The sequence below is a fragment of the Thermothelomyces heterothallicus genome, assembly GCF_042370625.1.
Source record: "Thermothelomyces heterothallicus CBS 202.75 unplaced genomic scaffold P884_scaffold_8, whole genome shotgun sequence".
Taxonomy (NCBI): domain Eukaryota; kingdom Fungi; phylum Ascomycota; class Sordariomycetes; order Sordariales; family Chaetomiaceae; genus Thermothelomyces; species Thermothelomyces heterothallicus.
In genome coordinates this window covers 250,143-273,471 of record NW_027192569.1, presented here as the reverse complement: position 1 = coordinate 273,471, position 23,329 = coordinate 250,143, and the positions used below count along the sequence as shown (strand labels likewise).

Below are 23,329 nucleotides of genomic sequence, written 5' to 3'. Positions count from 1 at the left end.
TTACTGGCAGTCAGCGAATGGGTTCAGGCGGCCAGCCACAGGAGCCTCCCCACGGTAGTTACAAGCCACTGAAACACACCCCAGCCACAAATCTTGCGGAAGTCTTGGCGGCTGCGCCGGCGCCCAAGGCACCGGGGCGCTTCCACCGAGCAATATTTGTTTCCTGTGGTTTCGTTCCTTCTCTTTGAGCCACGTTGGGCCATGGCAATCTACGGCCTCGATGGCTGTCTGGTTGCGACGAGGGCTGACCTCATCACCCCAGCCTCGCATGGCCGTAATTAGTCTTTCTTGAGGGGCGCCTCAAAGCCACGAGAAGTCAAAAAGGCCAACCCCAACATTGGGCTAAGCTTACTGCCCCCGTCCTGCACAGGTCTCATTGTTTTGTCGCGCATCGCCGTTCTTCCATGGTCAACGTAGGAATCCTTAGCCTGAAACGGCTCAAATTAATTTACGTCGAGCCAAGAGAAGCAGGAAGTATTAGAACGCAAGGAGAACTGTTTGAGCTGGCACGCCGCAGGAACATCCGTGATACAACATGAACTTCGTGGCCTTAGAGATCCGGTCGGAGACAATAATGGCGGTATTTAACATGCTTTTGTTTTTGTCTTTTGACCTCAGGCCACCCCTCATCGTCAAGCAGGCACACCTTCCGCTAATTACTCAGGTCGCGTTCATTTCCGGCGACACTAGCTGGGCGACCATGGGCTCATACTACTTATCGCCTCAAGTACGCACCTCGGCTGCCTTTCTACTGTCTGAGTTCTGGTTCTCGCACCACATCTTCCAGCCAGAAGCTTTCTTAGCGGAGTATCTTGCCGCTCCCCTCCGTTGCAGAAGGTCGGACATGAACACGATGAACACGATGAACATGATGAACATGCTGACCCGACCTATTCTGCCCGCGTTCTTCGCCCCGAGGTCTATTCTGCCCGTTCTCTTCGCTTTCGCTGCCTGTGAATCTTGCCCACGGTCTTTCCGACGCGCGTTGTTTTCAAAAATTCTCTTCCACCACCCAGAAAACACCACAGATATGCTAATTACAAAACTCCAACAAGTTCGCACCACCTTTGGCCATTATCCGCAATCTCGGACACCTGTCTTTGCTCTGCCTCTTGGGCGGTCTCTCTCTCTTTCTACTTTTCGTTTCTTTTTCTTCTTCTTTTTCTTCCTGCTTTGTTCTGGCCATAACAATCGGTCGGCGTTAAAGGGCCTTCCACCAGTTTCCGTGGCAGAGAGAGCTTTCTCGCCGACGGGTCGTCAGGTAGAGAACTGCTGGCCTGTCGGTCGACCGAACAACTCAGCTGACACCAGTCAGGAACATGCCTCCCAAGAAGGGAGGAGTTTCCGGTCCTGCGGCCGATGGGCTCGGCACTCATGCTTCGTTTCCCTCCAGGGAGCAGCTCGCCGCACCCGCCGCTGCTGGGAACCGCAAGCGCGTCGCGAGCGATGCTACCGACGACAATGACCCCGACCTCAATAGTTGTAACGGAGAACATCTTGCTCATTCCACCAAGAGGCGGAAAGCATCTGGCCCAAGTTCTCTCGCTGCCACCGGCCCTACTGACAGTAGTAACACCGGTTCGTCGCACAGCAACGAGAAGTTGGGCGGCTTCCATGCTCACGGCGCCGCGGATGTCGGCCATGTGGCCGGCGACGCACCCGGTAAGCCGGATAGGAGAGTCAAGACCGGACTCGACAGCAGCTTGCCTCCCGTTTCCGATGTTCGCGAGATGTTCGAGGACATGGTTGCGAGGGTCAACCCTGTTAGCCTGAAAGAATCACCCGTCCGCTTGAACGTAGCGACTCTCTGCTCCGGTACAGACGCGCCGATTTTCGCTCTAAGCCTCATCCAGGAAGCTCTCGTGACTCACGGTTTTGGTGCCGGGTTTGAATTCCAGCACCTCTTCAGCTGTGAGATTGAACCCTTCAAGCAGGGCTTCATTCGGCGCAACCTCCCTCCCGGCACACTTATCTTCCGCGACGTCGTCGAGCTGGCGAGCACAGCGCTGACAGGAAAGGCGTAAGCTCGCCCATCCAACCTCGCACAATGGGGCGCGAGCCAACCGGACTGGGCGCTGACATGAACACAGGACCACCGCCAGTGGCTCCAAGGCCGAGATTCCAGCTTCGAAGGTCGACATCTTGTTCGCCGGTTGCTCTTGTGTCGATTACTCAAACATGAATCAGAACAAGCCGTCCGGGCGCGTGCCGGCACTGGACCGCCATCTTAAACAACAACGACCGAAGGAGGGCAAGAGGCGAGCGACCAAGAAACAGGGCTCGGGAAAGCGGACGACCGGCGATGCACCAGAGGGCGGGCAGGTCGATGGCTGTGGTGATGGTGATGGCGGAGAGGGGAACCAGTCACCCATCCTTCTCGATCAAGCGTTTGTTGACGATCTCGACGAGGCTCTCCGGGAGCTCGCTCTCCTGCCGTCGGGCGGCGAATCGGCACGAACTTTCTTCGCGGCCATTAAGCTCATCACGGTCATCCGACCAAAACTGGTCATCTTGGAGAACGTCTACAACGCGCCGTGGGACATGTACACGGAGCAGATCTTCCCCAAGATCTGCTACGTGGCCGACTTTGTCAGGCTCGACAGCAAGGATTTCTACTTGCCACAGACACGTCAGCGCGGCTATCTGGTCGCCGTCGACGCCGCCAGCATCGGCGCGAGGAACGCCGGCGAGGTCGTCAGGGGATGGAAACAGAGGATTCCCAACTGCCAGCGGCCGGCCTCGGCACCAGTCTCGGTCTTCCTCCGCCCGGCCGACGACCCGGCTACCATCCAAGCCAGGGCCGACATGAAGAACAGGTCCTCATCCAACGCCGAGTGGGCTCTCTGCTCGCTCCGCCATGCCGACGTGCGCCAGAGGCATGGCATACGCCGGGACGACAATCCCTTCAGCCTCAAAGCCGTGCGAAACAGCCGACTCATCTTCGCCGCGTACCCCTCACACTCCTGGATGCAGTTCTGGGACGGCCAGGTGGCCAGAGTGGTCGACTTCATGGACATTGCCTTCGCCGCCCTGCGCAACGAGAGCGTCGATCTGGGCTACAAGACCTGCATGATCGACGTGAGCCAGAACGTCGACCGCAACGACTTGGTCAACGGCGGCAGGGCTCGCGTGAGGAGCCATCTCGGCGTCGTCGGCTGCATCACGCCCTCCGGGATGCCCATAGTCACCGACCTGATGCGCCCCATCACGGGGTTCGAGACTCTCGCTCTGCAGGGCCTCCCCGTCGACGACCTGGTCGTCTCCACCGAATCCCAAGCGCAGCTGCGCGATCTGGCCGGCAACGCCATGACCGTCACCGTGGTCGGCGCCGTCACCCTCGCCGCCTTGCTCGCCGTCCTCGAGACAGACGCGGCCACGGGGCTTCTTGACCAGGTACCCTCGGCACGACCGAAGCCCGGCCTGTACCTGGAGTTTCCCGAACCGGGCGAATCACTGGAGCGTGGCCGGAACCGCTCCATCGTCTTCGACGCCCAGATGCTGCTCGGCATCGCGAAGAGGATGATGCGCCTGTGCTCCTGTCCCGCACCGGTCGCCGAGGTGCTCGCCTGCGCTGATTGCGGCACGACAGCCTGCTCCGCCTGTCGCGGAAACCCGGTGCATCGCTTCGTCGCCCGGGTGGTCACGGGCCCTCGGTGCTCCGCCGAGCAGGGCAAGGTTCGGCTCGCCGACGTCCTGCCCAACGCTCTCGTGCTGCCCGTGCCGGAAGCCGTCGTCCACACCGCCCTCGGCTCGGTCGGGGGGGACTTGTACCGCTCTGTTGTCCGCGACATCCTTAACGAGAAGGATGCCGTGTTCTTTCTGGACGAGATCAAGGTCACCGAGGCCGTGACCGTATGCTACAAGAAGGCCGACAGCATCGCCCGGCTAGTTTTCTCTGCCGACTCGGCCTGCTGTTGGTACATCTACGTCGCGCCCTGGCACCGCCGCCGCGTGGAGCTCTCCGAGTGCTTCGACCTCGACCAGCCTATCGCGCGGGGACAGGTCCTCTCCGGCGACATCTCTGCTCCGCACTGGTCTCTATGGGTTCCAACCCGCATCGACCTGGAGCTCGGGTTTGCCGAGGCCCAGGACGGCCAGCTCCGCTTCGACAAGCTGTCATTTGCCGGCGGACACGATCCCGGGCCGGACCCGTCACTGCAGCACTGGAAGAGATTGGTGGAGGCCAGGGTGTGCGGCACATACACTCACCATCCCGGGTGCGGCACCGCCGGCAGTCGGCTGCACGTCAAGCAACCCGCAGTCACCGCGGATGGCAGGGTCTTCCTGATGTGGGAGTCGGCAAGGCTCCGCGACCCGGACGATGACCATTTCATCTGGACCGAGACGATGCGGAGGATAGAGCCCCACGAGTATCGCCCGGTCTTACTCCATGCCAGGACCGCGCGCTCTTGGAAACTTGATCACCAGACCCGGGAGAAGCCCATGAGCGTCTTCTGGCCAGGCTACTGGTCCTGGCCTCCCGAGCCCACGTGCTCCGATTCCGGCACCGCCGAACCTTACAACCCCGTCCGGGTTCACTGGGGTCCGGCCGAAGCTATTCAGCAGGCGCCTTGCCATGCGGACGGGCAAGCTCCTGTCGCTCAGATGCCCGTCCTTGCCGCCGTTTCCGCCACCTTCCGCGGATTCCCGCTGTCGGCATCCAGGTGTGGCACGCCCCGGTCGGACACTAGTTTCTACGTCGTCCCGCCAACCGGGTGCGACACGTTCTTGCGGATGGTCTCTTTCGCCTCGAGCGAGGTCCGCTGGTCGAGACGGCCGGAATCTCTCGCGTTGGCTCCGCACCTCGACGGGTCATGGGTCCCTGTCGCCCGCTGTCGGGCTTGCTCCGTGACCCCGCCCGAGATCGCCGTCTACACGAGGAAAGACCCGAAGAGGGCCGGGGTCAAGACGTCGGAGGTGTCGCTGGAGGAGAAGAAGGCGAGAGAGGGAAGCAAAGGAAACGCACCCAGTGAGAGACCTAGTAGAAAGAAGTTGCCGGCAACGGGTGACGACAGTTCGAGGACGACAAAGGTCGTCATCGAAGATCCCGACGAAGCCGCGGCCTTCGAACGGCACTACCAGGACCTCCCCAGGGCGGTGGCAGTCGCCGCCCATGTCCGACCTGATAGCAACGGCTTCTTGACCCTGGACATGAGGCTCCTGTTGCAGCCCAAGACACTCGCCTCGAGGGCCCTCGCACACTTGTTGCAGGCGCACCACACTGCGGCGCGTGGTCGGACGGCCGTGGACTCGGGCGCAGTCACGTCCTTCACGGTGACGCTCGATTACACGCCCGGCTCGACTGCCGACTTCGCCCCATTTATCGACTCCGTCCGGCCCTGCAGCGCAGCGAACACGACCGGCATCGACCTCGCACGCGATTTCGAGCTTCCCGACGCCGACCCCCCGAGATTCCGGAGGACTATGACCAAGGCGCGGAAGATGGGCCCGGCGCGGTACCGACTCAGGCCGAGTCAGAGGGAAGCCGTCAACTGGATGCTGCAGCGTGAGCGTGTGCCCCTCGACTTTGTTAAGCGCGAAGTCGAGGAGGAAGTGGTCGCACCGCTCAACCTGCGGGTTCTCGGCAAGGCCGAGTGGACCAACCGCTTTCCCTACTGCTCCCGTGGCGGCGTTGTCGCCCATGAGGTCGGCTACGGGAAGACGGTGGTCACGCTGGCGGTGTGCGACCACATGCGCGAGTTTGACACGACAGAGTCCGTCGCCGAGCGCGCAGAAAAGGTCGACGCCGTCTGGTCTGAGGATCTCTCCAGCCTGTTTGGGCAGCTCCGGGACAACCTGCCCTCACCGGAACAAAAAGTCAAGTCTTTCTTCTGCCACCTTTCGGCGACTCTTGTTGTGGTGCCCAAGCACATCACGGCCCAGTGGGAGAGCGAAGCTGCAAAGTTCCTCGGTCTGATCCGGCCCAAGGTGCTCGTGATCAAGACGGTAGCGGCGTTCTACGGAGATTGCTCGATGCAGCAGCTGCAGGAAGCCGAGATTATTATTGTCAGCAGTGCCGTCTTTGGCAAGGCATTTCTAGAGCGGCTGGAAACGGTCTCAGGCCCGGATGACAGCTTCCCGGCGGGACTCTTCGGGAGGACCCTCGAGGCCTGGTACCGCGAGGCGCTGCGCGCTTACAGGGTCCTTACGGCATACTACCTTTCCGGCCGCGACGCCGACATACCGTACGACCAGCTCATGGAGACGATCGAGGAGAAACTCGTGCCCGGACTGAGGAGGAGGCGAAAGGCAGAGATTGACGCCCTCGTTATGAAACAGGTTCCCGAAATCGATCGCCAGTACTACAAGAAGAAAGCGAAGGATACAGTCGATGCCGGCTCGGGCAAAAAGCGAAGCAGTTCGGACCCCGCGCAAGCGGCGGCGAGCGAGGCTGCCAAGGTTAAAAGGAACTCGAAAGCGAGAGCTCCGTGGGCCATCTCCTGCCTTCACAACTGCAGCTTCGCCAGGGTTGTCTGGGACGAGTGCTCCTACGACGACGACGACAACATCCGCCTGTTTGTTGCTCATGCCGTGGCCAACACCAAGTGGCTGCTCTCGGGCACTCCAAAGCTCTTCGCGCTGGAGCAGGTTTGCAGGATCTCCGCCGCCTTTGGCGTGCACGTCGCCAGGCCGGAGCCGCGAATTACGCCCGGCCTCCCCGCGGTCACCAAGGGCCCGGAGCTCGCGCCCATGTCGAAGAGCGAGCAGTTCCATAAGTTCTGTTCACCGGTAAAGTCGGTCACGCTGGCTCGAGAGCGCCACGCCCACGCCGAGACGTTTGTGGCCGCCTACTTTCGCGCCAACGCTCTGGACGCCGAGGTGGATATCGAGTCCGAGGAACACGTCGTGCCCGTTGACATGACGGAGCCGGATTCGGTGCGATACCATCTGCTCACTCAGGAAGTCCTCGACGCAGATTTCGACTACACCGCCCTCCCGGAGCACGCCCGGCGCGAGGTCGCCCTGAAGGGCGCCGACCTGCTTGGCAAAGACGGTTCGGCCGCGGCTAAGATGCTCCTAGGCCTCCTTGCCTGCGGCCTCGGCAAGCATGTGAGCTCGGTCAACGACCTAACCCAGGCCCTGGAGGAACGAAGCGCGAGGCTTGGTTGCCAGATGAAGTTTCTCTGGGACAAGATGATGTGGCTCCGGCGCTGGATACTACGGGTACTCGGCTCGAGGGCTGGCTCGGAAGAAAGGTTGGCCCTTCAGCCGGGCACGTCGATCAAGGATAGCCTGGCGCGGGTGGAAGCCTTGTGCGCTAACATGAACGGCGCTCTTCTCGGGGGGGATGGAAGCCTGGAGCCGTTTGGCGGCATTGACGTGTTCCTGCGCGAAGCCTCTATTGTTGCCCATCAACAGAACCCGCCGCAAGGGGCCCCAGCCCGCTCTGCCTCAGACATGATGCAGTCCCTTCGACCGCACTTCTGCGGCGACTGGAAGGAAGGTTACAACATCGACAAGGCACTGTACACCTGGCTGGACTTCTTCGCTGTCACAGAGTCCACGCTCGACAGACTTACTGAAGACCAGCTCCGCCTGCTTGCTGAAGACCTTTGCTGGCTGAAGTACAAGATCGACCCCCGTGCGGCTCCTTTCAGTGTGAGCTTCCCCGTACTAGCCCTGACGGGGGCGCATCTAGCTCCGGAAGCTCGGCGGTCTATCCCACCGGATATAAGGGAGCTCTTCGAGGTGGACAAGCGCGTCATCGATGGTCTCACTGGGGACCAGATCAGGCACCTCGTCCGCAGTTGCGCCCGGGTGGAGAAGTTGAATACAACAAGGCTGGATGCCTCCGAGACAGACCACGTGGACGCAGACTGCGACTCCGGAGCTGCTTCCCGGTCTTCTCTCGTCGAGATTTTGACGGAGGTGAATGTAAAGTTTGCCCCGAATGCCGCCACGGAGGACCTCAAGGAAAAGCTCCGGCGGCACAGGGCCGGTCTCGCCACCTGTGAGAACTACCGCGACGGCCGGGCCCCGCCAGAGAGGCATCGGGACTTTGAGGCGGCGACCATGTGCACGGTGGAGGATGTCAGCAAGCAGGCGGAGGCTGTCAACGAGGAGTTGAAGCGCACCATGGTGCACCTTGCCAAAACTGTCGAGGACCTCAGGGCAACCATGCTGGAAACCAAGTTCGTCCCCCGGTACTCCCGGGCGGCCAATGCTCTGGACAAGGACGGCGTCATTCACAGCCAGGCGTGCTGCGGCTGTCAGAATCTGCTGCCATCAGCGAGGGCGTCGTTTCTGGTAGTAGCCTGCGGACACCTCCTGTGCTGTGAATGTAGATCCGCTGCGGAATTCTACTGTCCCGTCAGGGGTTGCCCGGCCTTCATTCGCAAGCGGCCGGTGATCCGGTGCTCCCACATCCCGACGCCGTCTCAGGCCGGGCCTCGTGACAAGGCCGACCACGTCGTCGAGCTCGTGAGGCAGTTCCCGGCCGACGAATACATCGTCGTCTTTGCGCAGTACCGCCGGCTGATCAGCTCGCTGGCGACGGCGTTTAACCGGGCTGACCTCCGGGTCCTCGACCTCTCTGCCGCGAGGGACGACGACATGGCCCGCAAACTCGAGGCGTTCAAGGCCGGAAAGGCGGGTCGGATCTTGCTGCTCGACATGGACAGCGAGACGAGCGCCGGGAGTAATCTGACGATTGCTACTCGTGTAATCTTTGCCAGCCCTTACGTGCACCAGGATGAAGAACACCAGGTCAGGACCGTCCGACAGGCCAAGGGCCGGTGTATCCGTACCGGGCAGACCAAGAAGGTGCACGTGTACCACTTCATGGTCCCCGGCACGATCGAGGAGGAGACGCTTCGCACACTCGGCAGACATAGCCCGCCCGTGCAGGAATTCTTTGACAACTTTGAGCGCAAGCCCTGGTGGTTGGATCTGTGAAGCAATGAGGAAGCGGGGTCGGGAGAGAGGGGATCCCGGAGCAGCATCTAAGAGTTTGTGAGAGGGAGGACTGTTGGGCTTACGGATGTCTGGATATTTGTTCATTCTGATCTACGGGCGGGACTTATCTGTGCACGAGTCCGACAACGACGTCCTGTTACTTGTAGAGCCAGTATGTTATTGTGGGAATAGGCGGAATAGGCGGCGAGAAGAACGTTGATGGCCCGGTCGAAGCTGCAAGCTGCGCATAAACTGCACTTGTAATGTACTGTACATATACTTTCATGATCTCTGCCCATGGAGGAAAAGACGGCCGCCACAATATTAGTGAGGGTCATCGGGCACACCGTGAATGATATAGTACGATCACTTGGGAAACCTCCAGACCTCCTTGATTGACAGTGACCTTCCATTCGCGGTTGTCCGAGGATGTAGAATGGGATGCAGCCACCGACCGAGCAGGAGGCTCATAACTTGGCCCGGGCCCCTGTTCTCCCTTCACTCCCCGACAGCGGTCTGAGCGCAACCGAAATCTTCCCCTTGCGCCCTGCCTCTGCCTCTGCCTCTGCGTCTGTGCCGGCCCCGGCCCCGGCCCCGGCCCCGGCCCCGTTTAGAAAGACCTCCTGGCAGTCCTCGATGCCGACTCCATTCGCAAACTGCACCACGACGAAGTCCAGAGCCGTCCCGGGCTCGCCCAGGGCCACCATGGGGGCATGCCACGTCCCTGCTCCGTAGGTGACGGCCTGCGTCCCGTTAGCCACAAACGCGCGCAGCCGGCGCAGGTCGGGCATGCCGCTGCCCGGCAGCGTTCGAGGGTAGCCCGTCGCGGGCGGGAGGCCGGCCGGCACCGGCAGTGGCTCCCCGCTCGGAGCCGCGGCGGGAGCGGCTGGGAGGGAGGGGGCCACGATGACGAGATAGTGCGCTGCGGGATCGGATGTGAGGGGAATGAAAGTCTGGGTGGTGTATGGGTGGCGCTCGAGGACGGCGACGGGGAATGCGGACGGCAGTCGAAGCTCCGGGACCGTGTTGCGGGCCGGACCGACGGCCGGGGCCGGGGGTGGGTCCGGGATGCGGGCGCGGGCGGCGCAGACAAAGATGCTCATGATGGCGGACCCGGGGCGGCCGCTCGGGGCCTGGTCGTAGAGGTTCACCTGCCGTGAGACATGCTGGTATTTAATGGCAGAACCTTGGTTGGCGACAACGGCGTTGAAGGGGAGAGCCGACGACGCCGGATCGGCGCGCGAGGGGTGAAGATCCGGCCGCGGGTTCTCGACCACGTCTCCGAAAGGCGCAAAGGCTTCGCGCGTGAGCGGGACGGCCTCGATTACAAATTCTCGGTCAATGTCTATGGAGCTCATCTTATGCATGTCTCTCGCCATGGGATTGGGGGCCGGCGGAGGTGGGGTGCGTATGCTGTTGTTGCACGCGCGAAAGAGTGCACGAGGCGGGTACGGAGTAGTAACGGAGAAGGAAGGGTGACGAGAGTGGGTTCAGTGGAGACACCCCCCCAAACAGTGGAATGCTGCAATTGGCCCTTGCCAATTTTGGCGACGGACCCTTGATCGTTATCACCATGTCAATAGAGCAATAGAGGTCAAACAGAAATCGAGCATGTCCGTTTGCTAACTCGCCCTGCGCAGGGGAAGGACCCAGAAGATCAGAGATAGTAACCAAGTATCGTATGCGCATGTCTAGGGACGCTGGGTTCTCCTCCCGTACTGCTATCCACGCTCCGGACGCTGCCTACAGGAGATGACCAGTCTGACCCGCTACCGCGGACATATATACATATATCATCAAGGAGACATGCCCTCTCTCCGTTCTTCTTCATCGGCCCGCTCCGGACCCCGCTCTGCTCCCCCCTCGGCCTCCTCCTCGTCACCCTCTAGCCATATCTCATGTCCATCTCCTTCACGCACAAACCAGCTCACTACGATGTTACACGCAGCAACACCGCTAAGTCCCCAGAACACGGCGCCCACGACTCCTCTAGCCAATCCCAACCCGTACAAGAAACCGCCAAGGATGGGGCCAAGGGACCTCGCAAAGCTGCTCACGCTCTGCCCAATCCCATGCACGGTCCCCAGGACGCTGGGATGCGGGGTGCAGTTATTCACGAGGATGGTTTGCGCGGGGAGCGCGAAGGTGCGGCCGACGACCTGGAAGAAGAGCACGACGACTATGGCCGCCCAGATCATGACACCGTCTTTGGCGTGTGGTGGTGGACTGACCGATGGGACCAGGCTCAGATACGGCACCAGAAAGTACGTCAGGGGAAAGAAGGACAGGAACAGACGCCAGCTGCCCACGGTGCCGAGACGCGCTGAGAGCCGGGGGTAGACGCCGAGTTGGAGCCCAATGCCAATCACGCCAAGGATAGCCATCGCCATGCCAACCTCGGGAGGGCGGAGGCCGAGTCCTCCGGTGAAGACGAAGGGTGAACGACGCTCGAGGGAAGCATCACTGGCTTGCCCGCCACCCTCGGCCGCCGGGTTGTACACGGGGGTCGAGAGGAAGACGAACCAGAGGGAGTTGAAGGTGCCGAGGTGGAAAGCCAACAGGAAATTTGCGGTTAGGGTCCAGAGGACGTTGGCCGTAAAAATGCGCCGGAAGGCGAGTCTCTGGGTGTACTTGCGTCGTGGCCGCTTCGATCTGTGGGGCACTTCCGAGACGGAGGTCTGCCGCGAGTGTGCAACTCCTCCGCCCCCGTGCGGCTCTTCAAGGTCGAGCCCTCCACCCTGGCTTGGCAGAAGCGTATAGCCTGCTCTCGAACGGTGGGGAGACAGCCACGCACGCAATTTCCGTCCCAGTTCCAGCCCTCGGTCGGGTTTATTCACGGCCAAATCAAGGGTCTGCGTATCGTATTGAATGTGAGCGTGCTTCGCGCGGACTCGTCGGCTGACCAAGCGACTCACCTCCTCGAGACAGAGCCAGACACAAAGCAAACCGCAGAAGAGGAAGAAGGCGGAAACGAGGTTTGGGGTAGCATAAGGGAAGCGCCTGAAGAACTCGATGCGGCCAAAGAGCTTCGGATAGCTCCCTGCCGGGTCCGAGAGGATTCCGCCCAGTATGGGCCCGATGATGACGCCGATGTTGAATGTCATTGGCAGCAGCAAGAAGGCCCTGGACTGGTACCTGTTTGTTTCACACACATGTGAGTTAAAACGAGCACGGGCAGTCTGGAGGAATGGGAGAAGGGGGACATGGAGAGGAGAGGGTGCTGAAAAGGGGGAGGGGGGAAGGGGCGTTGTTGCCGATATCCACTGGCGCTCGACGTACTTTTTTTCTCTGACGATTTCGCTGATCCTGTCGCGTTCCAGAGTCAATGATCGGAGCCGCCAAAAAGTCAGGACGACCAGGCGAGCGATCCTTACATGGTCCTGAGCACGCCGACGTTTCCGTTGGTCATGCCTCCGAGGCACCTGAAGAACAGGGCCTGCGGAAATGAGGTCGAGAAAGCGAAGCCAATACACGACAAGACTAAATGGCGGGAGAGAGTCAGCGGTGGTGCGACAGCAAGCAGCTGCTCGGGAAGCTCACGAGTGCCGGCAAGGCCGATCATGAGGACGGTTTTGCGGCCGAACAGGCTTGAGTCGGCGAGTCGTCCCCATAGCATGGCAGTCAGGAATTGAGCGGCTGTGAAACTCGCACTACGGTTGAGACCTGGGTCAGACACTGTAGTGGCATCGACCGTTCGGTGCGGGACGGGCAGGCGGGGGGCACGCACTGCAAGATTCCGGCCTGGCTTGAGATGACCGAGTCGGGCAGCGTCGGGTCGAACCACTTGAGCTGGTAGAACATGTAGGACTGGATCGACGTCTGAACCAGCGGTTCGCTCAGCCTTGTCATGGTGATCACGAACAGCTGGTCCTTGCGAGGTAGATCCTTCCACGAGACAGCCCGCGCGCTGTCGCCGTTTGCGTGCTTGCTGCCGTTCTCCATCACATCTTCGCAGGGTGCAAGCGAACGACCGGGTTCTGCCCCTCTGGGGATGTCAACGTCTTCGCCGTTGTCGACCGCATTGCCCGGCCTTCGAGCAGGATCTGAATCTTGCATGGATGAAATGACTCGGTGGACAGTTGCATAAGAGAGCCCTCTCCGTTCTGAGTCGGTTTACTTTGTCCCTGGTTTCGACCGAGGCTTACTCGTCGTATTGATTTTTCTTCTTTTTTTCTTCTTCCTTTTGGGTTGTTGTTCTGCCCCTCCTTTGCCAAACAGTCAGCAGGCTGGCAGACAGTTGCAGGAGATAAAAAAAAACCGCGAAAAAAGTGCAGAAACAACCAGCAATGACAGAACAATAGCGGAAACTCTCAAGCCGGCAATTGGAGGGAAATAACACCCAGCTTGCGCAGGCGCTCTGAGAGGAGTGGGGCCAACCTACAGCATGCCAGAACAACATTTGGGTGTAAGTGCCTGCAAATCTTCCATTGTGTACATACATATCTACAGCGCATCGGTCGTCAATGGTCCCCGGAAATATTGACGAAAAAACTTGGGATGCTCTTCCAGGCAGAACCGCAAGCCATCCGAGACTCGCACAACTTAGACTTGCTGTTCGTTCTTGGCTTCGACTCGCCTGCAATGGCGCCCATTTGGCAGACAGATTGAGGAAACGAAGATTCGCCCACTTTTGTCTTTTTTTTTTTGGCCATCAGGGCTCCTTCTTGGTGTTGAACTGTCCTGCTGCAGGGCGATCCCGATGAAGCGGAATGGTTGCGGGAGAGGAGCGAAAGAAGCGTAATCGCCGGGGCCGGTGACGTGAGCGGCGCCTCCCTGATAAGCGAAAGCTTGTGCCCGGCGAACCAATGGCACTGCGAAGTGCCAAGCCCGCAACCGCCCCCGCTTGCTCCGTTCCTGCTTAGTGTGTGTAACACGGATAGTGTGGGTTACATTAAACCGTAATCTGTACTCCGTACACCGCAACGCCGACCATATTCGGCCGCGGCGCCGACTGGGCGTTCCAGACCCGAAGCGACCACCGCAAACCAAAGCTAGCCCAACGAAAACTCGCACGGAGGTGCTGAATGGGGACAGTTGCAGTACTTAGGTCCTACATTACACTACACACCAGTCAATTGAACAGCTTCCCATGGAGCTGGAGCAGGTCTACTGCATATACATCTACACATACACATGCGCATATATATATCTACCAGTCGGAAATGCCTACAGGCAAGGTCGATGACTACTTTGGAGTCTAGTGCTTGGCTTACAGCCACGGTCCGCGTGGGTACGAGTCGCTGACTAACACGACTGATATGAGGACAGATTGCAGAGAGCAGAACAGTGGAGGTCTCGCGCTGCTAAATGCTTCGAAGCCAAAACAGTCAAAAGCAGCACTCGCCATACGTAGTAGTCACAGCCGGGCTGGCCTGGGTCGTTGTCCGTCAAACCTCCTGAGCCGAGACGCCTCACTGGGAAGACCCCGGTACCTGCAGAAGAGCAGAAGCGGAGGAGGGCAGTCACACTTCGCAGGACAAAGGGACACGGAACGCACAGTCGCCCAAAGAATGTCGCCACGCGGTTGCTTGACTGGAGCGCAGCTGCATCACCCGTAGATTTTTTGCGCGCGCCCCGCTCTCTTTCAGCCTCCCCCGTTTCTAATGCCCTTGCCCTCCATCGATTACCATATTTGCTGCCCCTCCCTGCCCGTGGCTGTGAGCGGGCTCGTGGTGGGTATACGGATTACTTTGGGGATAATCCGGGGCAAGCAAGCCATCGGGGTACGTCGTGTGGAGAGCGGGCGGGATCGTCAACTCGCCTCAGAGAACCTACTTCAGGCGGCCACGGCAGCCCTGACGAGAGACTAAGTGCCGGCGGATGGGGGGCATGTGGTACCAAACACTAACCCCGTCACGAGGGGCGTCGCATCTCGCCACAATGCGCTTCTAGCTGAGCGGCCACGGCGGCCTCGATGCGACCAGAACGCTCATGGTTCGGCTGGGCAAACGGGTTTTGCAACCAAGCTTTCTTGAATACGACGTTCCCGCAGTCAGTGAAGCTCCCCTTCCTACGCTGCTGCGGGTGCATTTTGCCTGTTCGCTTGCGGGCGCCCATCGCGGAATGTCACGGGTTTTCGCTCGGCGACCAAGCTTTTGTGGCAGCTAACGCTTCGAGCCTCCTCGGCCGCAGAATCGGCGGAAGCTCCGGGGTTTCCAACCGGGGCATCCTTGGTTGGCCGACCACACCTCCTAAGGATATCCGACTTCAGAGCTCCGGCTGGCGCAACTCTGGTACGCATTCCAGTCCGCGCCGGTGCGAAGGGAATCGCAACTTCGTAAGCCAACGATCGCTGCTTCTACCTTTTTTAGGCAGCGGATGCTCGACGCCGCTGAACGGTGCCACCGGTGTCAGGGGCCCGGTGGGTGTGCCCGTGGTGCGGAGGTATACACTACAGAGTAGACATTTGCTTCCAAACAGGGGTGAGTTGACACGAGGTGCCTGCCCGATCGCTTCGTCTCGATCCATCCCTACCGGGCAGCGAGGCAAAGCGCGAGGGGCGAAAGCACACGGTGAGTTCTGAGGAGGTAGTCTGCATGCAATTGCCGGGCTGCTGGCACAACCAAAGTAGGGCAGGGCAGTTACTCCGTCCCTTATCCGTACACGATATACCGACCCCGGCCCGGCCTTCAGGTCCTTCTCTGCCATCTAGCACCGCCAGCCCGCCCTTACGGCCGCCGCTCTTTGTAGGTTCACGATGCGTCATTTGCGTGGAAAACGCTTGCCAAACTACATGCTTTTTTTCGAACTCGGCCGTGTGGCTAGGTACCTACCCTAAAAAGTAGGTACCTTATTCAGAAGGACCTCCCAATGTACATACATTACATACCTACCTCCATCGTCGCACCGGCTTTCTCCTTCTCTTCCTTCCCACCCTCCCTTCCCTCTCCCACCCAACAACAACCAAAAAGAAAAGAAACGAAAAATGGAAATAAAACTGCCATCCCTAGAACGTCTTCCTGACACACCGGTCGATTTGGACTCCTTGGACGGGCACTTTCCGCCACCGAGAACACCATTTTGCGGACATGCTGTGCTGATGGACCATGTCTGAAACAGAGCTTCCCTCTACCCCCCTCCATCCAGCCCCCGGCTCGGCCAAGGACGTTCGGAGATCTCCGTTTTTTGCGTAATCCGTTGAATGGCGCAAGTGCGCCGTACATGTACGGTGCGAGACGTATACCGTGCATTGGGCACCGTGGCGGCGGATACCTTGTGCGCCACACGTCTTTCTTCGGTTCCTGGCTCTCGTTGCCCATTAGGCTACTTGCGTGCTGCGTTGCTGCCAGTAGTTAACTGCCGGTTCCGTGGACTGATACCTATGGCTGGGTCTGCATACATAGGGGGGCGTGACGGCGTCAACACAGCCCTCATGGCAACGGAAGCCTCCCGGAGTGATCCTCTTTAGATGCACCAAGTCCTTATACATCCCCGTCCGTGCCGAGGACAACTCGTAACAGGACCGCTTCTTGTGTCGGGATAAGTTAACGGGTTTTGTCCGTTGCCGCAAAACGCTTGGGATGCCGACAAGCTCCTTGGCCAACGTTTGATGTGGGACGGGCCTCGACCCGGCTCATCGGGTCTGTGTTTCACTACCATATGGGCCTGGCCTGGCGATTGTTGCATGTACCCCACACTGAGCGAATTGCACGCGACTAAACGTCACTGCCGGGCCTCAGGAAGGAATCCAAGCCCCGCAATCAACCACTTTGGCTGGATGGTTAAACCCCGAAACCCTCCACTTCGCTTGACGCACATTTGGCGCTTCGAGGCGCCCAATGCGCACCTGCGGGCTGATCGAGAAAGGCAGACGAAGGGGAAGAGAGGGACGGATTGGTTCTTTTTTTTTTTTTTTTTTTTTTTTTTTTTTTTTTTTGGGGGGGGGGGGGGTGGCGCGGGTTGCCCACGCCGGGGAGGGAAGAGGTGTCCGCCGTCCGACTGTTTACGATGTATGTATGTATGTACAAACATACACGTAATGATGCTTTGCTGCTGAGACCAACGGCGTTATGTTTTGTATGTACTGTACAAGATTCAATCTATGTATGTCGACGCCGTGTGGCCGAGCGCGGGGCAGTGAAGACGCGTCGTGCTCTTCACTCCCCAATTCATGTACCAGCATGAACCACAAATCCGCCTCCCATGTGTGCCCGAGCATCGCGCCCGTTGATAGCCCCAAATGTCACGTCCTAAGAACCACTGATGCAGAACACCGGTACCATGTTTTCCCCGCGAAACCAGCCCAAAACGCCGTGACCCAGCTCTGCCACCGCCACATGTTCCAAAAGGCCTCCCAACGCCATCCGAGGAGGGATGAAGGGGAAAAAAAAAAAAAAAAAAAAATCAATGAGTCTACAACCAACTCCACGCCCGCTGTGCACATCGACTCTGGACGTTTACGCGACTAAACCGGATCGGTTCGCCAAGCGGAGATCAAGCCCGAGCAGATCCGGAATCCGAGCACCCCTGACTGTACAAGGGGTTCGTCACCCTCTTCCTCGGTAACTGATATTTTGATTTGCCGCCTGCAACATACTGTGGCTGGCTCCCTGGCAAGTCCCCGTCCCGCTTTGTACACATTCAATGTGTGGTGTAGTAAGTACCGGCGGGATACACCCAGGGAGGCTCGTGCAAGTACGCCGAAGGGTGTTGCGCGTTGTGGCCGGGATAGGCGTTGCTCGACGCTCCTGCTGGGGATCGCCTCCCGTCAGCGGAAGTCAAGCCTCGGAACAGAGACAAGCCCTTGTGACCCGCGATGGCCATACCGGTGTCAACTTCTTGGTACTCCGCCTTGGCAGGATCGAGGCTGGGCGCCGACGTATTGCCCGCGATCACGGTCCCGTCGATCGCCGGCACACCCGAGTGCACGTACGCCGGCGGAAAATCGTCCCCGTGCCCGGACGCCCCTGGACTTGACTCGACCGAGTTGACCGTGACCGTGGACGGGACAGGCACCACGCCGCTCGGCCACTGGTCGTAAGGGTTCGCGGTGGTGAGGTACGGCGATCCGAAGGAATGCGGCACGCCGTAATCGCCCGAATGCCCGCCTGGGGGCACTCCTTCCACTTCAAATCCTGCGATTGATTCAACATTTAGTTGGACGCCCGTGCTAAGAACGTTGTGACCAGTGAGACTACCATGGTACATACCAGGTGTGGGATACGGCCGGCCAGTATGCAAGAAAAGGGTTTTTCTGAGCGCGTGTACCTCGTCCTCCAGCTCCCTGTTCCGCCTGATCAACCGGCTTACCATGTCCACTCTATCCCGCTTTCTGAGATCCTCCACCTCTTGTTGGAGCTTCTCGATCAGCTCTTTGTTGCGGCGGCGAATATTTTGCTGTGCTATCCGGTCGTTCTCCCGTTTCTTGTTCCGCTGTTCTTCTGACAAATTACTCACACGCCTGGCGCCTGCTCGATACCCAACCACATACATGGTCAGCAACAGCAGAGCCCCCGGGAATGACGAGGTGGCAGTCGAGATACTGCCCAACTCACCTTTCCCTTTTCCCTTGGGCAGCTTGGGTGGCTCTTTCTGAGCCGGGTGCGGGGACATGTTCCCTTCTTCCTGGTGTTCTCGTGATCCAGGCCCCGACTTATCGCAGAGCGGGCCAGTTGAGCGAACGGTTGGGGTCAGGGCGCCGGGGCTGACCGCAGCACGTATATTGGAGCCTGTATCGCGTACGCAGAATCACCGGACGTGACAGGGGCGGCAGCGCTGACTTTACGGGATATCGCGAAAGTAGAATCTGAGGAGGCTTCGAGTCGCGCCTCGGAATAGTGAGCCCCAGGGAGGTCCGGCGCGACGCTTCCCTTTAAACCGCCTAATAAACCCTCACCCTCTGATCGTACCGGGGTGTGTAGGGTAAGGATTGGCCTCGCAGGTGGAGCTGGCGGAATCTTGGGAAGCAGGACTGTGGGCACAACGCTCAAGGTTTATCCTTGCCAGCCGGAGCGGATCGCGCAGAGGGAGCAGGCGGAGATCGTCCTTGGCTACCCTCTTCATGCATGGCGCGAGTGAGGCGCTACGGTCTTTTTGCCCGATGCACCGAAGCTTAGCAGCCTGGCCCCTGTGCTTCTACTTACCACACCAACGCTACCCTCTGTCCCCGTTTCGTCTCACCCGGGTCCGATCACCGCCTCCAACCGTAAAGTAAAGTCTGGCGGTGGGTATAAGTAGGCTGGTGACGACATCCTTCGTCGGCGCAGGCACTGTGTGGCACCCTTCTCCACTGAAGAACCGCAATCCTGGCCGTAGATCCCATATCGCCGACCACTGCAGCAGCAGCACCTGGAGGGTTTCCAGAGCCATACCCCGCCGAGCATGTGTGTACGTACTGTACAATCTCCCTTGAGCGCCGTTCATCGGGAAAGAAGAATTCGCGTATCTCGATCAGGAAGTGGTCTCGCCTACTGTGAAAGTTGCGCTATGCCAAAATCCATCGCTTCGATTACTTCCCGGCCACACTGCAACAGGGGAGGCCGAATTCTAGATTTTCGGGGTTTGCTAGGGTTATGCGTTGCTACTTCACACCGAGGGTTTGCCTTCAGCGGGTAACAATGGCAAGATGAAACATCCCCGATCCGTCGTCTGGGGCTGTTGAGCATTGACTGCACAAATTTGTCAAGAGGGAGGGACAGGCTCGCCGGAAAAAAAGCTCTGGTCGAGTTGTTTGCTTTGGTTATCAGAGAGGGAGCTGACGACATGTTGTCCTGCTGCCATGCTTAATGACGACACCGACGATTGGCGGAGATCGTGTAGAGCATGCTGGGACTGGCCCACAGAGGGCAACGCTGGCAGGCGAAGCTATGTCCGCCCAGTTCTTGGCGCTCCCAACGTTGCAGAGTGAGCCGCCAGGGAGAAACAACGATTGCTGGGTGATAACCAGGCAGAACAGAGGACAAAGTTGTCAATCACCTGGGTACTCCCGGAATGGTCGGCTGATGCCCCTGTAGTGCGGTGAGATGTTGTCGTGCCTCTCCTTGACCTGATATGGATGTCCAAACAAGTCTCCAGCGACAAAAGATGGAAATCCCTTGACCGGGCCCCGAATTGAAGCCATTGAGCTCACCAAGGAATGTCATGTTAGTGGCGCCGCTTTGCAACAATATCTGCCAAACTCGGCTTAACACTCTTCCTGGTCCCTCAGATTGCCGAATGATCGCACCCTCAGTGGTGGTTCCCTGGTAGCAACACAGCAGCAACGGGAGCGAGATTGCGGGAAAACTTGTATTCTAAAGGGAGGCGCTTGTGCCCCACAAGACTCGTTGCCTCGTTCCGCGGGATAGGACTCACCGCGCTGGAGCGAGACGTACGAGAACAAGCCATACACTCCGAGGGCTTGTCGCTCGACGGAGTGTTGAGTTCACAACTGAGAGCCTGATCTTCGGCAGACAGCAAGCAGAACTTGGTAGCTCCGGCAAGACCAGTCGGGTTTGTCGGAGGAGAGCAGTGATTGCTGTGGCTGCGCCGCTGCTCGAGCACCAAGACGAAAATTAACGATCTCAGTGAAGGATGAACTCGAGTGGTTGTCCTGAAGAGATGGTTCAGCATTCAGGAGCACTCTCACCCAGTCGTAAAGCAGCGCAGAGAGGGACATACCGTATATCGTGATCCGACGATATGACCGGTTGAGCGCCATGAGGTATTGGGCTAAAGTATATCTTGCTATGCCATGACGGTGACAGTTATCAGCTCCGTCTATCGCCCTGGCCATGCCGAAAGGGGGGTAGTCGTAAGTAGCATCGTCGGCAACGAGACGCCTGTTTCCACTGTAGACAAGGCGCCGATTTTACTCGTCAATATCGGGACCGGCTGCGCCCACCAGGTCCTCAATGCCACCGACTTGCGTTGGCCCGCTGACGCCTTCTGGCGGTAGGGCCCAAGCGGGCAGGGGGCTAACGTAGCTCCAAGCTCCCTCGGCATCCTCGTACCGGAGGCTGTGAAGCCATAGGGATAACTCTTGATCTCCTGGGTCGGTATAAAGCGGGGTGCTACACACTTCACAAACCTCGCCCGACATCTTCTCGGCCTTCTTTCTGTAGTAATCGTCCACCATCTCGTCGTAATAAGCGACCGCATCCGCCACCTGATCCTTGCCCATGCGGGAGAGGCGACTGATAATGTCTTCGTCACTGTTAAGCGTTCCTTCGGCATCATTATAACCCAGATCGAAACCCCAGACCTTCTGGTTGGCATATATGGGGTCGTTTTGAATCGGGTGCCCCAAAAACTGCAGGTGCACTCGAATTTGATGAGTTCTTCCTGTCACAGGCAAGCAGCGTACAATCGAATATCCCTCGTCTATTTTGCGGCCCCCGGCTGGTTGAGTGGTCGACTGAGAAACCCCAGCTGCCTGGTTCTCCGTCGCATCATTGCGCTGCCGAGACCCATTGTTCGCCGAGCATGGAGGATAATAGGCTAGCCGCTTGAAGACGGTCCGGGCCGCCTTTCCATTGGCTCGAACCCTGTTCAGCCCGAGCTTGGGCGAGATCTGAAGGATGGGTTGGTCGCACACGACTTCTCCGTCAGGAAACTTGCCGATGACGCGAGCAACGTATTCTTTGCGAACGCTCCGTTTGAATATCTGAGCGCCCAGTTTTTCGGCGGCCTTGGCGTGTTTTGCGATAAACATGATGCCGCTCGTGAGCCTGTCGAGTCTGTTGCAAGGCCGTGGTTCGAAGCCGGGGCCTCTTTCCGCCTTCATAATCTCAACGACTGAGTTGTAGTTGTAGCGTCCGGCCGGGTGAACAGGCACGCCGGAGGGCTTGTTTATCACAACCATGTCATCGTCCTCGTGAATGATACCGATCGGATCGGCCGTGACTGGTGGCTCATGGCGGTGCGTGGTGTGTGAAATGAGATCGCCGTTTTTCAAAATGTGATGAGGGCCCACGGTTTTGCCATTGACAGCAACTTGTCCGGACTCCATGGCTGCGCGGTAGTACTCGATAGGCCGATCACGGAACTCGCTCTGGAACACTTCAACCAGCTCCCGGCCCCGCCATCGCTCTTTGCACCATGTGTTGTATGTGTAGAAGTAAGGGGAGACGCGGCGCAGCCCGTCTTTGAAATAATAAGGCCGCGGCCAAAGTACGGAAGGCGCAGGGAGATGCATAACGGGCTCAGGGGTAGAGTCGGGCTGGGCGGAGCCTTCGCGTTGTTGTTGCCCTTGCGACGCGCCCGAGGCGGCAACGCGGCTTACGGAGATCGCCATCTCCCGGCAAGTCGCCGCAAGAGCCAATAGTGGCCTGGGTGCAGCCAGTGTCGTAAGACGTTTCGATGTTGGTTCGCGTCCTTGCTGACGTACTCGCCCGAGAGATTCGACGTTGACAAATAGGCGCTCCGGTGCTGTTGTGGTTGGGATGGGAAAAAAAGGGCGGTCAAAGAAGGCAGTATCTCAAAGTAGCAATGTACCCCGCCTTCGGCTCCGGTTGCTCGGCACCCGACCGATGCAAGCCGGGCCTCGGTTTGCCGACCAAGAAGTGTTCGCTAACTTGTATAACTACTCGGTGCATTCGGATATTTCAGTGCCAAGGGACAGTTCGTCAAGTGCTCGCCACCCTTGCCTACTAGAGACCAGTGTACCGTCCCATTTCCCCCTCTGAGGAGCCACGACATCTTAACTATTTCCCGAGCACCCCTGATCGATACCAGCCATGGCAAACCTCAGCCAGCTCAAGCGGCGGACCAGGGCCGATTACCCCTACATTCTCGAGTACCGGACGCGATGGTATTTCGCCTTCCCGTGCCCACAACCACCCAACTTTTTCCAAAGCTGATCATCAGACCAGGACCGACAATGACATGTACCACCACATGAATAATTCCATCTATAACGTCCTGTACGACTCGGTCATCAACACCTATCTCGTAGAACACTGCGGGCTCGATCCGCAGTCTTCTCCGCAATATGCCGTGGTTGTCCACTCCCATAACGACTACTTCTCATCCATCTCCTTCCCCGCACGTGCAGAGCTTGCGTTGCGCGTCAACCGAATCGGAAACTCGAGCGTCACTTACGAGATCGCCCTATTCGAGCATGGTAAAGAAGCTGTCAAGTCAGTTGGGGAGTTTGTACAGGTGTTTGTTGATCGTGACACCGCGAGGCCTAACCCCAAGGGCATGGACCCTAAGATGAGACAAGGTCTTGAACGAATCCTGGTTTCAGACCGGCAGAGCAAGCTTTAAGCTCATGCCAGTCCCGTGATCGATATCCGTGGGAGCAGGACGAGCTGGGGCGAACCTACCGAACTTGTCATAGGCAGTTCATGCCAAGCAAAGCTAAGCTAATAACTATTGACTTGTTCTTAGAGGAGACATTAAAGACATAGTTTAGGAGGGATAAAGCGCTATATAACTCTAAACTTAATTAATAGAATAGTTTAAAGACTAACTATTTTCTATATTATTATAAAGCCTTAGCTTGTGAATTATT

The 23,329-nt window shown here is 58.6% G+C and overlaps 7 protein-coding genes across 7 annotated transcripts; 3 read left to right on the top strand and 4 right to left on the bottom strand.

Annotated features, from left to right (window-relative positions):
- Window positions 1-1,730: 1,730 nt before the first annotated feature.
- P884DRAFT_197649 (uncharacterized protein) lies at window positions 1,731-8,895 on the top strand (the record flags this gene model as incomplete). The annotated part of the gene is made up of 2 exons (XM_069438079.1): window positions 1,731-2,020; window positions 2,091-8,895. The coding sequence occupies 2 exons, from the start codon at window positions 1,731-1,733 to the stop codon at window positions 8,893-8,895; spliced, it is 7,095 nt and encodes a 2,364-aa protein (XP_069298416.1).
- Window positions 8,896-9,065: 170 nt separating this feature from the next.
- On the bottom strand, window positions 9,066-10,330 carry P884DRAFT_258297 (ureidoglycolate hydrolase-domain-containing protein). The gene has a single exon (XM_069441220.1). It carries the CDS (start codon window positions 10,272-10,274, stop codon window positions 9,363-9,365), a length of 912 nt encoding a protein of 303 aa, XP_069298415.1. The 5' UTR covers window positions 10,275-10,330; the 3' UTR covers window positions 9,066-9,362.
- A 361-nt stretch (window positions 10,331-10,691) lies between these two features.
- On the bottom strand, window positions 10,692-12,511 carry P884DRAFT_197702 (major facilitator superfamily domain-containing protein; the record flags this gene model as incomplete). The annotated part of the gene is made up of 5 exons (XM_069438084.1): window positions 10,692-11,747; window positions 11,811-12,030; window positions 12,175-12,201; window positions 12,270-12,375; window positions 12,436-12,511. The coding sequence occupies 5 exons, from the start codon at window positions 12,509-12,511 to the stop codon at window positions 10,692-10,694; spliced, it is 1,485 nt and encodes a 494-aa protein (XP_069298414.1).
- Window positions 12,512-15,781: 3,270 nt separating this feature from the next.
- Window positions 15,782-16,434, top strand: P884DRAFT_258295 (uncharacterized protein). Its single transcript, XM_069441219.1, has 2 exons — window positions 15,782-16,177; window positions 16,235-16,434. Exons 1-2 carry the CDS (start codon window positions 16,037-16,039, stop codon window positions 16,301-16,303), a joined length of 210 nt encoding a protein of 69 aa, XP_069298413.1. The 5' UTR covers window positions 15,782-16,036; the 3' UTR covers window positions 16,304-16,434.
- A 1,041-nt stretch (window positions 16,435-17,475) lies between these two features.
- P884DRAFT_284278 (uncharacterized protein) lies at window positions 17,476-18,774 on the bottom strand (the record flags this gene model as incomplete). The annotated part of the gene is made up of 4 exons (XM_069443709.1): window positions 18,390-18,774; window positions 18,045-18,302; window positions 17,661-17,969; window positions 17,476-17,582 (listed from the first exon to the last, which is right to left on the bottom strand). Exons 1-4 carry the CDS (start codon window positions 18,445-18,447, stop codon window positions 17,476-17,478), a joined length of 732 nt encoding a protein of 243 aa, XP_069298412.1. The 5' UTR covers window positions 18,448-18,774.
- A 1,521-nt stretch (window positions 18,775-20,295) lies between these two features.
- P884DRAFT_124265 (pseudouridine synthase) lies at window positions 20,296-22,245 on the bottom strand. The gene is made up of 2 exons (XM_069437169.1): window positions 20,494-22,245; window positions 20,296-20,425 (listed from the first exon to the last, which is right to left on the bottom strand). The coding sequence occupies exon 1, from the start codon at window positions 22,106-22,108 to the stop codon at window positions 20,684-20,686; it is 1,425 nt and encodes a 474-aa protein (XP_069298411.1). The 5' UTR covers window positions 22,109-22,245; the 3' UTR covers window positions 20,296-20,425; window positions 20,494-20,683.
- A 305-nt stretch (window positions 22,246-22,550) lies between these two features.
- P884DRAFT_298883 (HotDog domain-containing protein) lies at window positions 22,551-23,082 on the top strand (the record flags this gene model as incomplete). The annotated part of the gene is made up of 2 exons (XM_069444651.1): window positions 22,551-22,624; window positions 22,686-23,082. The coding sequence occupies 2 exons, from the start codon at window positions 22,551-22,553 to the stop codon at window positions 23,080-23,082; spliced, it is 471 nt and encodes a 156-aa protein (XP_069298410.1).
- Window positions 23,083-23,329: the final 247 nt, after the last annotated feature.

Bases quoted from the DNA above. Each gene is read 5' to 3' on its own strand.
- P884DRAFT_258297 (XM_069441220.1), bottom strand. From the start codon at position 10,274: ATGGCGAGAGACATGCATAAGATGAGCTCCATAGACATTGACCGAGAA.
- P884DRAFT_258295 (XM_069441219.1), top strand. From the start codon at position 16,037: ATGGCGCAAGTGCGCCGTACATGTACGGTGCGAGACGTATACCGTGCA. The intron at 16,178-16,234 runs CTGCCAGTAGTT...GGGTCTGCATAC, and splicing joins GCTACTTGCGTGCTGCGTTG to ATAGGGGGGCGTGACGGCGT.
- P884DRAFT_124265 (XM_069437169.1), bottom strand. From the start codon at position 22,108: ATGGCGATCTCCGTAAGCCGCGTTGCCGCCTCGGGCGCGTCGCAAGGG.